The 18,687-nt window shown below is 54.4% G+C and overlaps 1 protein-coding gene across 1 annotated transcript; it reads left to right on the top strand.

The window, feature by feature from the left end:
* Positions 1-1,529: 1,529 nt before the first annotated feature.
* LOC127464232 (uncharacterized) lies at positions 1,530-18,639 on the top strand. Its single transcript, XM_051774472.1, has 12 exons — positions 1,530-1,588; positions 1,950-2,066; positions 4,286-4,445; positions 4,959-5,070; positions 5,389-5,518; positions 6,934-7,150; positions 8,680-8,811; positions 9,338-9,462; positions 12,606-12,735; positions 17,335-17,376; positions 17,694-17,769; positions 18,212-18,639. The coding sequence occupies exons 3-9, from the start codon at positions 4,382-4,384 to the stop codon at positions 12,729-12,731; spliced, it is 906 nt and encodes a 301-aa protein (XP_051630432.1). The 5' UTR covers positions 1,530-1,588; positions 1,950-2,066; positions 4,286-4,381; the 3' UTR covers positions 12,732-12,735; positions 17,335-17,376; positions 17,694-17,769; positions 18,212-18,639.
* The last annotated feature ends 48 nt before the right edge of the window (positions 18,640-18,687 follow it).

An 18,687-nucleotide genomic window follows, 5' to 3' on the forward strand; every position in this document is an offset into this window, starting at 1 on the left:
GTATCCTGAAAGTCCCTCTCACGAGGGCTGGAGGAAAAACACAGCTGTATGAGTCCCTTGTGCATGCAGATGCCTGGGGATCCTCTCCATCCACCTCGTGCTCTCCCAGCAGCAGAAAGGGCGCTGAGACAGGAGGAAGGAAACCTTTAGCATAAAGCTGGGGAGAAACCTAAAGCTTCCTTTCCTGGGGAACTTTGCGAAGTCTGCAACGAGAAAGGGAAAATTTGCATCTCCTTTGGTACAGGTATCAACAGAGACTGAGACTTTTTGCCTTTTTCAGACAACTGTGCCCCTTTTGGCTCCCCGGCAGCTCCAATGGCACCAGAACCCCCTTCCTGCACACCCACGGCTGTCACACACAGGCACCCACACACCTTTGCTCCAGCCCACACGTGGCCAACATCTCCTCACCCTGGACATCCCAAGGGCAGTAGTTTTGCTAGAGAGCACAGCAACCCACCTGTCATTGCAAACTGCCTCCCTGCAAAAAAGGAACCATTTGTCCTGGACACTTCCCCCACAGTCAAGGTCTTTTCAAACTGCTGTCGTGCCACCAAACCTGCTCAGGGTCCCTCCCGGCTTCTGCCTGTCCTTGCATTTAAAGGCACGGGCACATTCTATCTTCCGACAGCAAACCCAGCTCCTCACGGGCAGTAGAAGCCCTGCTCTTACCTGGACAGACTGCCGGGCTCGGCACAGCTGTGGCTCATGGAGCAGCTTCCCAAGGCCGTTCTCTCTCCCAGCAGGAAGCACAACTCGCCTCCGCACCAGGGGAAACCACGAGCGAGGCTGCAAATGGACACAGAACGAGCAAAAAGCATTAACGCAGCACCAAAAAACCAAGTTAAAGCAGTCTTTGCCTCATAACCCTGCACGGGGAAAGGGTTTGGGATCCCAAAACAAAACCTGAGACACCCAGAGAGCACAGGACCCACAGCCATGCCACGGCTCCCCCCGGAGGCACCCGGCAGGTAAGGGGCTTACCCGGGCCCCGCCGCCCAGCACAAGGCGCCCCTAAACGCCCCCGGCTGCCCCGGTGCACAAACCCAGCGGCCAAGGCGCTCTCCCCTCCGCAGCCCGGGCAGCAGCGGGGCCGCACCCTCAGCCCCCACACACAACCGCCCCCACCTGCCCCGCCGGCCCTTTATACCGCGGGCCGGCAGCGCTGCCCAATCAGCACTCGAGCGCCTCCGCCCAATCCCAGCCCGCCTGGCCCTGCGGCCCCGCCCCGCCCGCTCAGCCCGGCCCCGCCCCTCGGCGCGGCCCCGCCCCCCGTTCCCTCCGCGCGGCTCCCGCCGCAGCCCCGGCGGGCGCTGCTGGGGCCGGGGAAGGGCGGGTGGGAGCTCCGCGGTCACGGCCCGGCCGGGAGCTCTCCCGGGACAAGGGGAGCGGGGCCTGCGGGGACAGCGGCCTTCTTGGGGGCGGGCCGGGAGGGTCGGGGGGCGGGGCCGGCGCGAGCTGGGGAGCGGGCCTGGGCGGGTCGAGGGGCGGGGCCGGGCTGAGCGGGCGGGGCGGGGCCGCAGGGCCAGGCGGGCTGGGATTGGGCGGAGGCGCTCGAGTGCTGATTGGGCAGCGCTGCCGGCCCGCGGTATAAAGGGCCGGCGGGGCAGGTGGGGGCGGTTGTGTGTGGGGGCTGAGGGTGCGGCCCCGCTGCTGCCCGGGCTGCGGAGGGGAGAGCGCCTTGGCCGCTGGGTTTGTGCACCGGGGCAGCCGGGGGCGTTTAGGGGCGCCTTGTGCTGGGCGGCGGGGCCCGGGTAAGCCCCTTACCTGCCGGGTGCCCCCGGGGGGAGCCGTGGCATGGCTGTGGGTCCTGTGCTCTCTGGGTGTCTGAGGGTTTGCTTTGGGATCCCAAACCCTTTCCCCGTGCAGGGTTATGAGGCAAAGACTGCTTTAACTTGGTTTTTTGATGCTGCGTTAATGCTTTTTGCTCGTTCTGTGTCCATTTGCAGCCTCGCTCGTGGTTTCCCCTGGTGTGGAGGCGAGTTGTGCTTCCTGCTGGGAGAGAGAACGGCCTTGGGAAGCTGCTCCATGAGCCACAGCTGTGCCGAGCCCGGCAGTCTGTCCAGGTAAGAGCAGGGCTTCTACTGCCCGTGAGGAGCTGGGTTTGCTGGTGGAAGGTAGAATGTGCCCGTGCCTTTAAATGCAAGGACAGGCAGAAGCTGGGAGGGACCCTGAGCAGGTTTGGTGGCACGACAGCAGTTTGAAAAGACCTTGACTGTGGGAGAAATGTCCAGGAAAACGATTCCTTTTTTGCAGGGAGGCAGTTTGTGAGGACAGGGGGCTTGTTGTGCTCTCTAGCAAAACTACTGCCCTTGGGATGTCCAGGGTGAGGAGATGTTGGCCACGTGTGGGCTGGTGCAAAAGTGTGTGGGTGCCTGTGTGTGACAGCCGTGGGTGTGCAGGAAGGGGGTTCTGGTGCCATTGGAGCTGCCGGGGAGCCAAAAGGGGCACAGTTGTCTGAAAAAGGCAAAAAGTCTCAGTCTCTGTTGACACCTGTACCAAAGGAGATGCAAATTTTCCCTTTCTCGTTGCAGACTTCGCAAAGTTCCCCAGGAAAGGAAGCTTTAGATTCCTCCCCAGTTTTATGCTAAAGGTTTCCTTCCTCCTGTCTCAGCACCCTTTCTGCTGTTGGGAGAGCACAAGGCAGGTGGAGAGGATCCCCAGGCATCTGCAGGCACAAGGGACTCGTACAACTGCGATTTTCCGCCAGCCCTTGTGAGAGGGACTTTCAGGATACTCTTGAGTAATGTGCCAGTTCTCCTGCTGGAGCTTTTTTATGGAATATTTGAATATAAAGAGTAAGACTAAAGTCAGGTTTGTTCTGGAGAATGTTACACTTGTGCAAAGCTCCTTCTCTCTGTATGTTTTCTGTTCTAGAAAGCACATTCTTGGGTTCCTGGGCACTTCCTATTAAATGATTCCCTGAAACTAATTTTGTACTGAAAGGGGAACGGAGCTGTCTGTGGGAGGTCAGATGTCCCTGGAAAAGCTTTGTGTTTTTTCGCTCAGTAAGCTCTTAAAATATCTCAGAGTGTGCAGGAATGCCTGGCTTCTAAAAGTCACCAGCTGAGTCTTAGAGGCTCCTTTGAAGAGCTGATTTCAGGCAGCAGAATTGCCCCCCAGGAGGGACTCTGTGCCTGCTCTCCCGTGGCTCCAAGGGATCTCTGGCCCTTCACGCCGGCACCGAGATTTTCTCGGGAAGGGCCTCAGATCCCCGGACCAGTCTGGGACACAGGCAAGATCCCCCTGCATTTTGGGACCAAATTGGCCCCTGGAGGGACAGTGCTGTTGGTGCCCCCCGGGTTGGGGCACCCCGAGGACTCCAGCGCGCACCGAAAGGATTATTCGGGGAGATCCTCGGGGTGCCCGGCCCTGGGGAGCTCAAAGCAAGGTCCCTGCCATGGATTCAGGCATTGCTGAGAGTATCCCAGGGGTCTCTGTCCCTGCTAGACAGGGAGCTCTCTAATGGGCTGTAATTGGGTTCTAAAAGTGGTGCTCCAAGTGCCAAACAAGTGTGGGATTGGGATTAAGAAATGAGCAGTGAGGGTGCAATTGGCTGTTTTCTCTGGAATGTGACTGTGAGAGCTGCAGGAGTGCCAGGTGTGTGTTCCAGTCCCCAGCATTTGGTTTGCACATGTCCTGCTCAGACACAGGTCCAACTTGCTCAGTCCTGAACACAACAGAATGAGAATTATGGACTGGCAGTGTTAAGGTGATTGGTGTGACAGGGGTCAAACTGGGAAAACATTGGGGAATTCCTCAGTTGGTCTGTTGGCCAAACTCACCCAAACCTGTGCTAGGAAGAGATTGATTGGGAAAGTTGAGGCAGAAATGCAATTGAAAACTGGGTCTATTGACACTGTAATTGCTGAAACTAAATGTGTCCAAGCAGCAGCTCTTGTTGTGCAGGGAATAACTCCTGTCAGCAGCAAGGCCCCCACTGAAGTGGCAGCTGCAGTTGTTCCTGTGGTGTGGGCCAGTGGAGCTGCAGGAGAGTGGAAGAGGGCAGAACCTGTAGGTATTATCCCTGATGTGGGATCTCTATGGGTAAGGCCAACCCAGTATCCTTTACAATCAGAGTGCCAGACTGGATTGGTTGCAGGAACAGCTAAATTGGCTCCTCCTGGTTTGCTTGTAGGACGTGAATGCAAGAACCTGCCAAGAAAAGCAATGGCCAAGGGGATTGATTAGGGCAGGACCTGAGAGAAGCACCTTGAATGACAACCTGGAGTAGTTTCCAGTATTGGATTGAGAAGATGACCTTTGCTGCATCTCCTTGATCAAGGAAAGCCAAGAAACCTTTGCTTTGGAAGGAGATAATCTGGAAATCGGGCAGGAAGAAGAGAAGCCCCGTGACTCCTCCCTGAGCCCCAGACAGCCCATGAACTGCCTTGCTGGGAATGGTGGGACGGGCTGGACTCTGCATTGCTCCTTCTGGATGTGTGGTAAGGCTGTTATGGCAACTTTTTGAATAGATGGTGCAAGGGCAGCCTTTAAGCAGCTGAAGCATTCCCTGAGGAGAGCTCTGGGTCTGCCAGACCTCTCAGAACTGTTGGAAGCATCTTTGGTGGGGAGGGCAAACAAAGGCCAAGGTGTGCAGTGACCCCCTGAGAAGGGACTTTGAGTTAATGGCATCCCTGCAAGTGAACTTTGTGGGCTGTTCCCCCTGTAGGGCAGCTGATAGTCCCAGCTACAGGGATGGGAGGTATACTTAAAAAAGAGCCACGAAAGCTGGAAATCCTCCTGGAGGCTCTTGGCAAAGAGAGTTTGCTGAGTTCCCCCTGACAGAAGGGCAGTGATAGCTTTTGAGTGCTGGTAGATCCTTTGAATAGGTAGCCTTGAGTGTGTCCTTGTTGCCCCAGTAGGCCTTGTCCAACTCCCCATCTCCCAGGAGATGTACATATTGAAGTTTCAAATGCTCTCCCTAACCCTTTGCTGGCTTGAGGCTCTCCCCTCAGGAACTGCAGGAACTCCTGGTGCCGCCTGGGCCGATGGATTGGACGCCCCAGCCCCTCCGTTCCTGCCCAGCCACTGGGGCCGTGTCCAGTGGTGGCACTGCCAGCCCTGCAGGTGAAGTGGGAAGGGCCTTTGCAGGTCTGGTGGGTCACATTTACAGGATCTGAAGATGCAGAAAAAGGACCTGAGGTTTGTTATTCTTGAGTTCAGAAAGCTCCTTTTGGTTGGTGAGCAGGACAAAGTGGATCCTTCAGAGTTCCCATCCGTGTTTGTGTCTCAGCCTGTGTTAGGATTCAGGGCTGTCAGTTGTTGTCACTGAGGAGTCAAACTCTGCTTTAAGTAATGAGACCCTGGCCTGATGGCTGAGTGTTAACAAAAAGGGGAAATGCTCTCTGAGTGTTGAGATGTAACAAGGGCTAATCCTTTTTGCAGTGGGATGGAGCCTGGAAAGTGCACAGAGCTGAGCCCAGGGATTGAAAGGGACCAAGCAAGGGAGGTGAAGAAAGAAGGAAGAAGGGAAGTGAGGCAGCAGGCAAGCAGCACCAAGTTGCTGTGTAAGCAGGTGAGTTGTGTTGAGGTTCCTCAGGCAGGCACTGAGGACTTGGAGGGCTCCAGACAGAGCAGACCTGGGAAGGCCCTCGGTGAAGCCCCTTGGAAACCTTCTAAGGGTGGGTGTGTATGGTGATAAGTGTTGGGAAATGTCCTGAATGTGGAACAGGAATGCAGGGAAGGAAATGAGCCCTCCTGTAATGCTGACCCCTCCCATCAGCTGCAGTGAGACACCTGTGTGTGCCCTTTGGGAGTGGATTGCCAGGGCACCCGGTGGGCTGGAATGATTCAAGAACATAGCAATAAAAGATTACCTGGCTTCTAAAGCTCACCACTTGAGGCTCAGAGGGTCTTATAAGCAATTTTAGGTAACACCTGAAGTTTTGTGTGTACTTCTGAGTTCAGTTGGAAAGAGATTGACCAGGGAACAGGAATGTTTCTCGTTCCTGGAAGTTGCGCTTGATGAACTTCCCATCTGAGCTGATGCCCTTGGCAGGAGAAGTGCTCAGCAAGGAGGCTCTTTGCTCCTAGGCAGGAAGAAAGGCCAGTGCCCTTCCTCCCCAAGGCCCAGCCCAGCAGGGCTGGCAGGAGCTGCTGGTGTGGCTGCTCTTTGGGTTCTCAGCTGTGCCCGTGGGGTGGTGACATCGTGTTCCTGCCTGTGCTCCAGGGCAGCCAAAACCCCAGCCCAGCCCCTGGGCCTTTTTGGGAGCCTGAGCTATTGCAGCACTGGGGATGGGGGTTTGGGGTTTTTTTCCCTAAAAGCAGAACCGTGGGGGGATCTCTTCTGTCACAGTTGTTGGTTTTTTGATATCTTAATTAATTACACCTTTGGAAGAAAACCTTGTGTAACTTAGCAACTGACTTGCACTGGTTACACTGAAAGTGCCAAGGAGTTGTAGTGTCCACTGGATTGTTTGTATTGAAGCAGTTTGGTGTTTACAGAGGGATAATAGCTCCTGTCAGCAGCAAGGTCCCCACTGAAGTGGAAGCTGCAGTTGTTCCTGTGGTGTGGGCCAGTGGAATTCCAAGAAAATGGCCAAGGACAGAACCTGTAAGAATTACCCCTAAGCCAGAGTCTCTCCTGGTAAGGCAAACCCAGTATCCTTTAAAATTGGGAAGCCAAGCTGGATTGGTTCTAGTAACAGCTAAATTTGCTGATGATCGTTTTATAATAGAATGTGAATGCAAGGACCTGTGGAGAAAGGAAATGGGCAAGATGATTGATTGCTGGGGCAGGGGCTGGCAGACAGTGGCACTGGATGTTTGGCTGTGTTTGGGAATGAGCAGCTTGACCTCCCCAGGGTTGTCTGTGCTGGGGTGGGTTTGGGTCCTGTGTGGCCACAGGTCTGTGCAGCAGCTGGAGCCTGGGCAGGTTTGGGGGCTGTGGTGTGCCAGGCTGCTGAGTGTGTTGTCCCTGTTTCCTTGGAGTGTCCCAGTGTCCCTGCTTGGCTGTTTGTTGCCCTGCAGGCAGAAGAGCCCAGGCCTGAGATGGCTGAGTGTTGGTGTGACCCACAGTGGGTGTCCCTGCCCTCGGGACAGTCCCCAGAGCTGCCTTTGGCATCCCCTGCTGAAGGGTGGGAGCTGCCCAGAGCCAGCAGCATCCAGCTGGAGGATCCAGGAGGATGCAGCTCCTGTTGTCTGGGAGGTAAGAGGTGGGGTGCAGGAGCTGGCAGGGGTGTTTTGCAGGCAGAGGGAGGGCAGGAGCAGGAGAATTGCAGGTGCAGCAGCTGGGTCAGTGCTGGATGGAGTCAGGCTGGGAAAGGGCCCTGAGTGTCAGGGCAGGGGAGAGCCCAGGGGGGCCCTGGGAGCCCTGGGGCTGTGAACAAGTGCAGTGGGCAAAGGAAGGGGCACTGGAGAGCTGGGCAAACAGCTGGAGCAGTTGCAAGGGGAGCCAGGAGACTGGAATGCAGGAGCAGCAGCTCCCTGTGTGTGTGTGTAGAACCAGCTGTACTGCAGCCCCCAGTGAGGTGGGAAATGAACCTCAGGAGGCTGGGAACGAGTCCCACACACTGGTTAAAGTGGGATGGACTCTTCCCAATGTCTGATAAGCTTTTCTTCAGTGTTGCTTTATCAGTTGAAAAGTGAAGTGATTGTCAAGGTGTTGGCACTTCTTCTCCCGTGTCTTTGGTGAGGTGTTGACTCAGTACCTTTCCTGGAGCTGCTGTTGGATGAAGAGGTGCCCCCAATTCACCTGTAAGGTCCTGGTTGTCTTCCCTGCTTCTCCCAGCTTGTCCAGGAGATGGAATTCCAGTGCTACAGAACAGCTGGGTCGTGGTGCTCCCAAAAGGAGCCTTTTGTGCCTTCAGGGCAGGTTCTGGTGCCCCTGGAGCTGTTGGGAGAAGCGGAGGGTTGGCAGGGAGAGGCCTGGAATGATGTTGCTGTGGCACAGAAGAAATGAGCAGTGATGGTACAATTGGCTGTTTTCTCTTGAATACAATTACAAGAGCTCCAGGAGTGCCAGGTGTGTGTTCCAGTCCCCAGTATTTGGTTTGCACATGTCCTGCTCAGACACAGGTCCAACTTCCTCAGTCCTTAACCCAAGAGAGGGAGAATTATGGACTGGCAGTGTTAAGGTGATTGGTGTGACAGGGGTCAAACTGGGAAAACACTGAGTGGTTCCTCAGTTTGTCTCTTTGTCAAACTCACCCAAACCTCTGCTAGGAAGAGATGGACTGGAAAACTTGAGGCAGAAATGCAATTGAAAACAGGGGCTATTGAAACTGTAATTGCTGAAACTAAATGTGTCCAAGCAGCAGCTCTTGTTGTGCAGGGAATAACTCCTGTCAGCAGCAAGGCCCCCACTGAAGTGGCAGCTGCAGTTGTTCCTGTGGTGTGGGCCAGTGGAGCTGCAGGAGAGTGGAAGAGGGCAGAACCTGTAGGTGTTACCCCTGATGTGGGATCTCTCCTGGTAAGTCCAACCCAGTATCCTTTAAAATCAGAATGCCAGACTGGATTGGTTGCAGGAACAGCTGAATTTGCTCCTCCTGGTTTGCTTGTAGGACGTGAATGCCAGAACCTGCCAAGAAAACCAGTGGACAAGATGATTGATTAGTGCAGGACCTGAGAGAACCCCTGTAAGTGACAACCTGGAGCAGTTTCCAGTATTGGATTGAAAAGATGGCCTTTGCTGCATCTCCTTGATCAAGGAAAGCCAAGAAACCTTTGCTTTTGCAGGAGAAAATCTGGAAAGCGGGCAGGAAGAAGAGAAGCCCCGTGACTCCTCCCTGAGCCCCAGACAGCCCATGAACTGCCTTGCTGGGAATGGTGGGACGGGCTGGACTCTGGATTGCTCCCTCGGGATGTGTGGTAAGACTGTTATGGCAACTTTTCAGAACAGCCTGTAAGAATTTGCTGCCTTGGCTAGATGGTGCAAGGGCAGAAGCAGCTGAAGCATTCCCTGAGGAGAGCTCTGGGTCTGCCAGATGTGTCAGAACTGTTGGAAGCATCTTTGGTGGGGAGGGCAAACAAAGGCCAAGGTGTGCAGTGACCCCCCTGAGAAGGGACTTTGAGTTAATGGCATCCCTGATGGTGAACTTTGTGGGCTGTTCCCCCTGTAGGGCAGGTGATAGTCCCAGCTACAGGGATGGGAGGTATACTTAAAAAAGAGCCACGAAAGCTGGAAATCCTCCTGGAGACTCTTGGCAAAGAGAGTTTCCTGTGAGTTCCCCCTGACAGGAGGACAGTGATAGCTTTTGAGTGCCGGTAGATCCTTTGAGTAGGTAGCCTTGAGTGTGTCCTTGTTGCCCCAGTGGGCCTTGTCCACCTCCCCATCTTCCAGGAGATCTACATATTGAAGTTTCAAATGCTCTCCCTAACCCTTTGTTGGCTTGAGGCTCTCCCCTCAGGAACTGCAGGAACTCCTGGTGCCGCCTGGGCCGATGGATTGGACGCCCCAGCCCCTCCGTTCCTGCCCAGCCACTGGGGCCGTGTCCGGTGGTGGCACTGCCAGCCCTGCAGGTGAAGTGGGAAGGGCCTTTGCAGGTCTGGTGGGTCACATTTATAGCAGGTAAAGTTGGAGAAAAAGGACCTGGGGTCTGTTATTCTTGAGTTCAGAAAGCTCCTTTTGATTGGTGAGCAGGACAAAGTGGATCCTTAAGAGTTCCCATCCGTGTTTGTGTCTCAGCCTGTGTTAGGATTCAGGGCTGTCAGTTGTTGTCACTGAGGAGTCAAACTATGCTTTAAATAATGAGACCCTGGCCTAATGGACAAGTGTCAGGTAAAAAGGTGGAATGCTCTCTGAGTGTTGAGATGTAACAAGGGCTAATCCTTTTTGCAGTGGGCTGGAGCCTGGAAACTCCACAAAGGCGAGCCAAGGAATGTAAAGGGACTAAGCAAGGGAGGTGAAGAAAGAAGGAAGAAGGGAAGTGAGGCAGCAGGCAAGCAGCACCAAGTTGCTGTGTAAGCAGGTGAGTTGTGTTGAGGTTCCTCAGGCAGGCACTGAGGACTTGGAGGGCTCCAGACAGAGCAGACCTGGGAAGGCCCTCGGTGAAGCCCCTTGGAAACCTTCTAAGGGTGGGTGTGTATGGTGATAAGTGTTGGGAAATGTCCTCAATGTGGAACAGGAATGCAGGGAAGGAAAATGAGCCCTCCTGTAATGCTGACCCCTCCCATCAGCTGCAGTGGAGACCCCTCCGTGTGCCCTTTGGGAGCGGATTGCCAGGACCCCCGTGGGGCTGGGATCATGGCAGGGTGTTGTAAGCAAGGAATGCCTGGTTTCCAAAACTCACCAATTGAGTCTTAGAGGCTCCTTTGAAGAGCTGATTTCAGGCAGCAGAATTGCCCCCCAGGAGGGACTCTGTGCCTGCTCTCCCGTGGCTCCAAGAGATCTCTGGCCCTTCACGCCGGCACCGAGATTTTCTCGGGAAGGGCCTCAGATCCCCGGACCAGTCTGGGACACAGGCCAGATCCCCCTGCAGTTTAGGACCAAATTGGCCCCTGGAGGGACAGTGCTGTTGGTGCCCCCCGGGTTGGGGCACCCCGAGGACTCCAGCGCGCACCGAAAGGATTATTCGGGGAGATCCTCGGGGTGCCCGGCCCTGGGGAGCTCAAAGCAAGGTCCCTGCCATGGATTCAGGCATTGCTGAGAGTATCCCAGGGGTCCCTGTCCCTGCTAGACAGGGAGCTCTCTAATGGGCTGTAATTGGGTTCTAAAAGTGGTGCTCCAAGTGCCAAACAAGTGTGGGATTGGGATTAAGAAATGAGCAGTGAGGGTCCAATTGGCTGTTTGCTCTGGAATGTGACTGTGAGAGCTGCAGGAGTGCCAGGTGTGTGTTCCAGTCCCCAGCATTTGGTTTGCACATGTCCTGCTCAGACACAGGTCCAACTTGCTCAGTCCTTAACCCAAGAGAGGGAGAATTAAGGACTGGCAGTGTTAAGGTGATTGGTGTGACAAGGGTCAAACTGGGAAAACATTGGGGAATTCCTGAGTTTGTCTCTTTGCCAAACTCACCCAAACCTCTGCTAGGAAGAGATGGACTGGAAAAGTTGAGGCAGAAATGAAATGGAAAACAGGAGCTATTGAAACTGTAATTGCTGAAACTAAATGTGTCCAAGCAGCAGCTCTTGTTGTGCAGGGAATAACTCCTGTCAGCAGCAAGGCCCCCACTGAAGTGGCAGCTGCAGTTGTTCCTGTGGTGTGGGCCAGTGGAGCTGCAGGAGAGTGGAAGAGGGCAGAACCTGTAGGTATTACCCCTGATGTGGGATCTCTATGGGTAAGGCCAACCCAGTATCCTTTAAAATCAGAGTGCCAGATTGGACTGGTTACAGTAACAGCCAAATTTGCTATTCATGGTTTGCTTTTAGAATGTGAATGCAAGAACCTGCCAAGAAAAGCAATGGCCAAGATGATTGATTAGTGCAGGACCTGAGAGAACCCCCTGAAATGACAGCCTTGAGTAGTTTCCAGTATTGGATTGAAAAGATGGCCTTTGCTGCATCTCCTTGATCAAGGAAAGCCAAGAAACCTTTGCTTTTGCAGGAGAAAATCTGGAAATCGGGCAGGAAGAAGAGAAGCCCCCTGACTCCTCCCTGAGCCCCAGACAGCCCATGAACTGCCTTGCTGGGAATGGTGGGATGGGCTGGCCTCTGGATTGCTGCCTCGGGATGTGTGGTAAGACTGTTATGGCAACTTTTCAGAACAACCTGAAAGCATTTGCTGCCTTGGCTAGATGGTGCAAGGGCAGCCTTTAAGCAGCTGAAGCATTCCCTGAGGAGAGCTCTGGGTCTGCCAGACCTCTCAGAACTGTTGGAAGCATCTTTGGTGGGGAGGGCAAAGAAAGGCAGTGACCCCCTGAGAAGGGACTTTGTGTTAATGGCATCCCTTTGTGTTAATGCAAGTGAACTTTGTGAACAAGTGAACTTTGTGGGCTGTTCCCCCTGTAGGGCAGGTGATAGTTCCAGCTGCAGTGATGTGAAGAACAGTTAAAAAAGAGCCCCAAAAGCTGGAAATCCTCCTGGAGGCTCTTGGCAAAGAGAGTTTGCTGAGTTCCCCCTGACAGAAGGACAGTGATAGCTTTTGAGTGCTGGTAGATCCTTTGAATAGACAGCCTTGAGTGTGTCCTTGTTGCCTCAGTGGGCCTTGTCCACCTCCCCATCTCCCAGGAGATGTACATATTGAAGTTTCAAATGCTCTCCCTAACCCTTTGCTGGCTTGAGGCTCTCCCCTCAGGAACTGCAGGAACTCCTGGTGCCGCCTGGGCCGATGGATTGGACGCCCCAGCCCCTCCGTTCCTGCCCAGCCACTGGGGCCGTGTCCAGTGGTGGCACTGCCAGCCCTGCAGGTGAAGTGGGAAGGGCCTTTGCAGGTCTGGTGGGTCACATTTATAGCAGGTAAAGTTGCAGAAAAAGGACCTGGGGTCTGTTATTCTTGAGTTCAGAAAGCTCCTTTTGGTTGGTGAGCAGGACAAAGTGGATCCTTAAGAATTCCCATCCGTGTTTGTGTCTCAGCCTGTGTTAGGATTCAGGGCTGTAGCTGTTGTTGTCACTGGGAAGTCAAACTGTGCTTTAAGTAATGGGACACTGGCTTAAAGGACAAGTGTCAGGAAAAAATGGGGAATGATATGTGCATGTTGAGATGTAACAAGGGCTAATCCTTTTTGCAGTGGGATGGAGCCTGGAAAGTGCACAGAACTGAGCCCAGGGATGTAAAGGGACCAAGCAAGGGAGGTGAAGAAAGAAGGAAGAAGGGAAGTGAGGCAGCAGGCAAGCAGCACCAAGTTGCTGTGTAAGCAGGTGAGTTGTGTTGAGGTTCCTCAGGCAGGCACTGAGGACTTTGGGGGCTCCAGACAGAGCAGGCCTGGGAAGGCCCTCAGTGAATCCCCTTGGAAACCTTCTAAGGGTGGGTGTGCCCTTTGGGAGCTGATTGCCAGGACTCCTGTTGGGCTGGGATCATGGCAGCGTGTTGTAAGCAAGGAATGCCTGGCTTCTAAACCTCACCAGATGAGTCTTAGAGGCTTCTTTGAAGAGCTGATTACAGGCAGGAAAATTGGCCCCCCAGGAGGGACTCTGTGCCTGCTCTCCCGTGGCTCCAAGGGATCTCTGGCCCTTCACGCCGGCACCGAGATTTTCTCGGGAAGGGCCTCAGATCCCCGGACCAGTCTGGGACACAGGCAAGATCCCCCTGCCTTTAGAAATGAGGCCTTCTTGTGGCTGGGAAAACATTGGGTAATTCTTCAGTTTCCCTCTTTGCCAAACTCACCCAAACCTGTGCTAGGAAGAGATGGACTGGGGTCTCTGATCTCCTGGGCAGTTGTCCTGCATGACCTGGGAGCCTCTGGGATTAGACTGGCCTGGGCAGACAGGGAGCAGTTTGTCCTGTGGAGCTGGGCTGGGTTTGTTGAGGATGCCTTGGGAGGCAGGGCTGGAGAGGCTCCTCTGTTGGCTGTAGTGGTGGAAGGTTGTAGCAGCAGGGCTGGAGCCTTCGCCCTCCTGCTCCCCCCGTGAGCCCCGCCGGGCCCGTGCCCTTGGCAATGGAGGGCCCCCCATTGCTGAGTCAGCGGTTCCGGGGGCCAGGAGGGATGGGATCAGGATGCCGAGCTCCGCCCAGGGCCAGGGCTGCCAGTGTTCAACCATGGAGGGAACTGAAAGCACAGGGAGATGGAGGCCAAGCTGCAGCACAGGGATGGGTGAGAAAAGACCCTGGTCCTCAGGTGGAGCTTTGAATTCCCTGGAAAAATGGATCCTGTCAGATGGATCAGGCCCTTGTGGGTGCTGGAGCAGAGGCCTCTGTCATTTATGGTCACCCTGAAAGGTTGCAAGGACAGCAAGTTCTGACTGCAGGATGAGGTGGCAAACAAAGTGAAGTGGTCCAGAGAAAAGCTGAGGCTAAAATTGGTCCTGTGCCAGAGCAGCCTCGTGCAGTGCTTGTTGCTGTCCCTGAGTGTCCCATTGCAGTGGATATTTCCAAGGGTGCCTTGTGCTGGGGAGCACTGGGGCAGTTCCCATTCCCTGGGCAGGGCAGGCAGGGCACGTTTCCCCCCTCGAGGGTGGCTCCACAGTCCCCCCCTGTGCCCTGGGAGCGTGGCAGAACACCTGGACCCACTGTCCTTGTCAGAGAGGGCACAAGGGATGGTTGGATGGGGGAGGGAATGGCTCAGGGAGTACAAGCACCATTACAATGAGTAGGGCAGCACCTGGAAAGGAAGGGGGGGGTTAATCCAGACAAAATCCAAGCACCTGCCCAAGCTGTGATATTTTTAGGAACTCAGTGGTGCTGTGGTCCCCAGGAAGTATTGCCCAGGACTAGGCAGGAGACTTCAGGCTCTGTCACCCCCAGAGCAAGGTGGCAGCCCAGCAGTTTATTGGTTGGTTTGGCTTTTGGTGACATCAGGGTCCTCCTTTGGGACCAATCCTTGGCCTGGGCCATAAAGTGTCAGGACAGAAGTGTGAGTTTGAGTGGGAAATGAGCAGCAGGGAGGGTTGGAACCAGCTCAGGGAGCAATTCAACAGGCTCTGGACCTGTGGCCAATATGAGCTGGAGAGGGGGGACTGAAGGTTCCTGCCAGTGATAATGATGCCAATTGGAGCCTCTGGCAGAAGTAGGGTAGTGTAAGGGGGGTACTTTTGAATTAGATGATCAATGGAGCATAGAGGTGTGAGAAAGAAATCATATTAGGATGTGAAACCAGCTAGAGTGTGGTACAATTTGACTTCATGGCACGAGCTAATTGTAAGGTCCATTGTGCTTTTCAGCAAGTCAGCCTGATATCCCCTGTTACCAGAGCTGAGTTCTTCCTTGGTTCTGCTCCATCTTGCAAGGTAGGTACATCTACCCTTGAAACACAATGTTAGAGGTCATAGCCAGGGGTGAGAAGGATGATGGTGAGAGGAAGATGATGTGGGCAGGGGTCGCTGGCCCCTTGCCCTCCAAGTAGGGCAGGCCCAGACTGCTGCCATCAGGCAATGCTCAGGCGGGGTTTGGCTGCCATTCAGGCCTCCCCTTACACTGCGTCCTGGCCCCACGTGGTGTAAGGTGGAGCTGATCAAATGGGCTGTCAGGACTGCTGAGCTGAGCGATCCTCATCCTGCCACCGAGCCTGTGCTGCTCCGCGGGGACGCCCGCCAAGGGATGGGCACCGACCAGCTGCTGCACATCCTGACAGCCCTGCCTGGCTGGGGGGTGGGCACGGGTTAGTGAGAGGAGGCAACAGAGAAAGAAGGCTTTAAATATCCTTCAGTGTTCCTTTATTTAGTGTTCATAATATTTCCCCTTTAATTTCCCCTTTTACTAACCAAATATCGTGTTAATAGTTATCCATAATATTGTGTTAAGATCCTTTTTGGTATCCCTTTAACTCCCTTTTTACTAGTTAGTATTATACTGTATTGAATGCTGTTCTTAGTATTTGTTTTAATGCCACACAATAAGGCAGTTCACTCGTATCCTTTATTAACTTTTGATTCACTTTGCTAAGTTTATTATTATTATTATTATTATTATTATTCTCACTGCAATAAAGGTATTTTGTGTGTTTGAATGTTTGTGGCACTTGTCTTTATTCTGGGCATGTATCCTAATGAACTGTTACAGTGCCCTTAGGATTTGGGAATAGGAAGTTACTGGAAGCCAGCCCAAGGTAGCCCCCATTGGAGAAGTGGCTCTGAGTATGTTCTTGGGCTTTAGTGGCAACTCAACAAATGATAAGAGGGCCTGAAATGCCCAGAAGGCCGTGGGTACAAAGCTCCTCCAGGGTGCACAGGCCAGGCCCTGCTCAGGAAGGCAGCACCATGGACTGGAGATGGTGGATCCAAGCCAGAGCCAGAGCAGGGGCCGGGGCAGGAGCGAGGCCTCGGGAGGGAGTTGCCACCGGCCCTGTGGTTGAAGCAACAAGTGTAGATCCCCTGGACAGTGAGCACAAATCACTGGGAAATGGGGAGAAGCCCCAGAGCAAGTGCTGGGAGCAGAGGGGGAGCATGCATGGCTCACTGCTGGGTCAGCCCCATCTGTCAGTGGGAAGCACTTTGGGAAAGCAGGAGCTTATAACCCGTGCCAGAGGGAGTTTGAAGTCACGAAGGGGGGAGGCAAAAGTAGTCCATGTGCTGAGTGAGACACTGTACCTGTGGGAATGAAGCAGGAAGAACTAGGGCAGTGTCAGGTTTGTAGGGATTTGGGGTCAGTTGGCAGTGGTTTGGCTACTTGGCTCCCAAGTGCCACCATCACGGGATTAGTGATTAAATGCAGACAAGGAAAATGGGAATATGTTTGTGTGAATAAATGTTAGTGGAGGGAATGATATTGCCATGTTGTAGCTTGATATCTTACAGAAACTGTGGATCCTGGCCATCCTCAGAGCCCTTGTGGTCCCTCTGGGCGATGCTGCTGGCCCGGGCAGTGCCCTGGAAAAGGTGCCTGGGTGGGGTGACTTGGTTTGATTTGGATGGAGATGGAAAAGCAGCTCCCAAACAGGCCCCCAGGCCAAGGTGACCCGGGAAGCAAGTGGCCCTTGCCCAGGGGTCAGTCTCCCTTTGTGCCCGGGGCACTCTCTGGCAGGGCCGGGGGCTGTCGGGCTCATTGTGGGGGCGGCTGTTGGTGCCCTCGGTGGGATTGGATGGATGTGATTCCAGGGGCTGGGAGCACTGTGGCCATGCAGGGCTGGAGTTTCCCTTATGGTGCTGGCTCCGGGGGGTCTCCCTGGCATCGTTGTCCCCCTGGGTGAGCGGTGCCAGTCCCAGCCACAGTGTCACAGCAGCAGGGCCGTGCCCTGGGCTCTGCCTGCTGGGCTGTTCTGGGTCAGTGCTGCCAAAAGAGCAAAGGGATCAGCTTGGGCAGGGGATGGCACAGTTGGGCATCATCCTCCCGAGGAGAATATTGGTCCAACTGTTGGGTACCTGCTGCCTGTGTCCTGCAGCCCAACATCAGCAGGATAACAGAATTCCTTTCCCCACTCTGATTCCAGTGCTCCCATCTTGGCCCAGGCAGCGAGGCTGGGGGGACACGGGGCTGGGAGGAACAGGAGCTGGTATTGGATTTGTAGGCAGTGGAGACATGGAATTGTTTGGTAACCAATGGCAAAGAGCTGGGCCAGGTGTATCCCGAGTGCTGAATTTAGGAGCACAAGGGATGCCCACTGTATTTACCCCCCCTTTCACTCCAGAATGTGATGGGGAGTTTGGGCAGCTCTCTAATGGTTCCCCAAGATGTAATTGTTGTGCACAGGGGAACACCAGTAACTTAGGAACTGGGCTGAGTGCACATGACATGGTGTGTATATTGTACTACAAAGAAATGAGGCACAGAAGGACTTAATGAGTACCAGTGAACTGCTCTGGAGGGCTGTATTCACATCCTGGACTGCAAAAATTCACTGGATTTTGTCTCCTGAATTGCTGCAGTGCACCAACTGATATCGTGCTGGAAAAATAACCCACTTCAATGTAAGTAAACCAGGGGTTTCTTTGGATGTAAACACAAATTTCAAATTTGCAGGGCAATAATAAGACTTGATCACCAAGTGCAAACAGTAACTATAGGGGTCAATTAGTGACCTTTGGGCATCAGGTAGAACAAGTCCCTGCTCACCACTGGTGGGACATATTTACAGGATTCTCACCATCTGCTACAAAGTTTGTGAACACTTTAATCCATCCACTGATTAAATCAGTAATTATACTGATTTTATGAAAAATATGCAGTTGTTGTCTCTGGGATCAATTCTAAGAAGTTGTTTCTCCCGTGTCTCTGCCCTGCCCAGGGATCAAAGGACCGAAGGAAAGGATGAGAAGTTGCCTGAGAATGGAGCCCCGGGGCTGCTGGCCCTGAGGAGCAGGGTAAGGGCTGGGTGTGCTCAGGGGCCCTGGCTAAAGGCTGCAGGTGCAGTGGGTGTGTGCTGGGCCAAGGCAGCCAAGGTGTGTGCAGCTGTTCCGTGCCCTCCACCCTTGGCCCCGCCGGGGCGCCTGCCCAGCGCTCCAGGGGTGGCCAACGGGGAGCTCACGGAACCTGCCCGTGCCCACGGCCCCACAGTGCCAGGCCTGGCCTAAAGCCGGCTTTGTTGGGCACAGCCTGGCCAGCGGGACCCCCTTGGAGCCGCCCCGCAGCCTCCCCTGGGGTGGAGGCACCCGCAGGAATTGTCCCGGGGCCGGAGCCTGCGGGATCGGCTGCCCCGGGGCTGCCGGGTGGGCTGGGGGGGAGCGGGAGGGGGCCGGGGGGGGCATTTCTGCTGAGCCACAGTTCTGCCTTGCTCATTGCCTTTTGTATCCCCTAAATCTGTAGCCCGTGTGCTGGACTGTGTTTGGGCTGTTCCTGTTATTCCATGACTGGGGAGGAGTTGTTTTCTGGAGTGCCCTGTCTGTCAGCAAAACACCAGGCCCAAAGGATCCTGGCAAGTGCAGCCCTGGAAGAGTCAGGAATACTCAAAAATGCACCAGTTCTCAGGAAGTACAACTTTGTAAACCATTTATGAAGCTGAAATTCCGCAGCCTTGAGCTGTTGGCTCCCAAATAATAGTGGAGGGAGAGGCAGAAAATGCCCCTGCTGCTGGGGCTGAACTGTCTGCAGTGACTGGGCAGGGCTTGGCCCTGATGTCTGAGTGCATCTTTAGGATAGATCCCAACTGTCAGCCCTGGCTCCATCCCTTGAGAAGATGGTGCTCCTGCAAGCCCAGCTGCTGTGCTGGTGGTCCTGGGGGCACCCCTTGCCCTGGCCTGTTGTCAGTGTGTTTGTGTTGCAGCTCAATAAAGTCCCTTTCA

The sequence above is a fragment of the Manacus candei genome, unplaced genomic scaffold, assembly GCF_025592945.1.
Source record: "Manacus candei isolate 608988 ecotype Guabito, Panama unplaced genomic scaffold, ASM2559294v1 h1tg000202l, whole genome shotgun sequence".
Lineage (NCBI taxonomy): Eukaryota > Metazoa > Chordata > Aves > Passeriformes > Pipridae > Manacus > Manacus candei.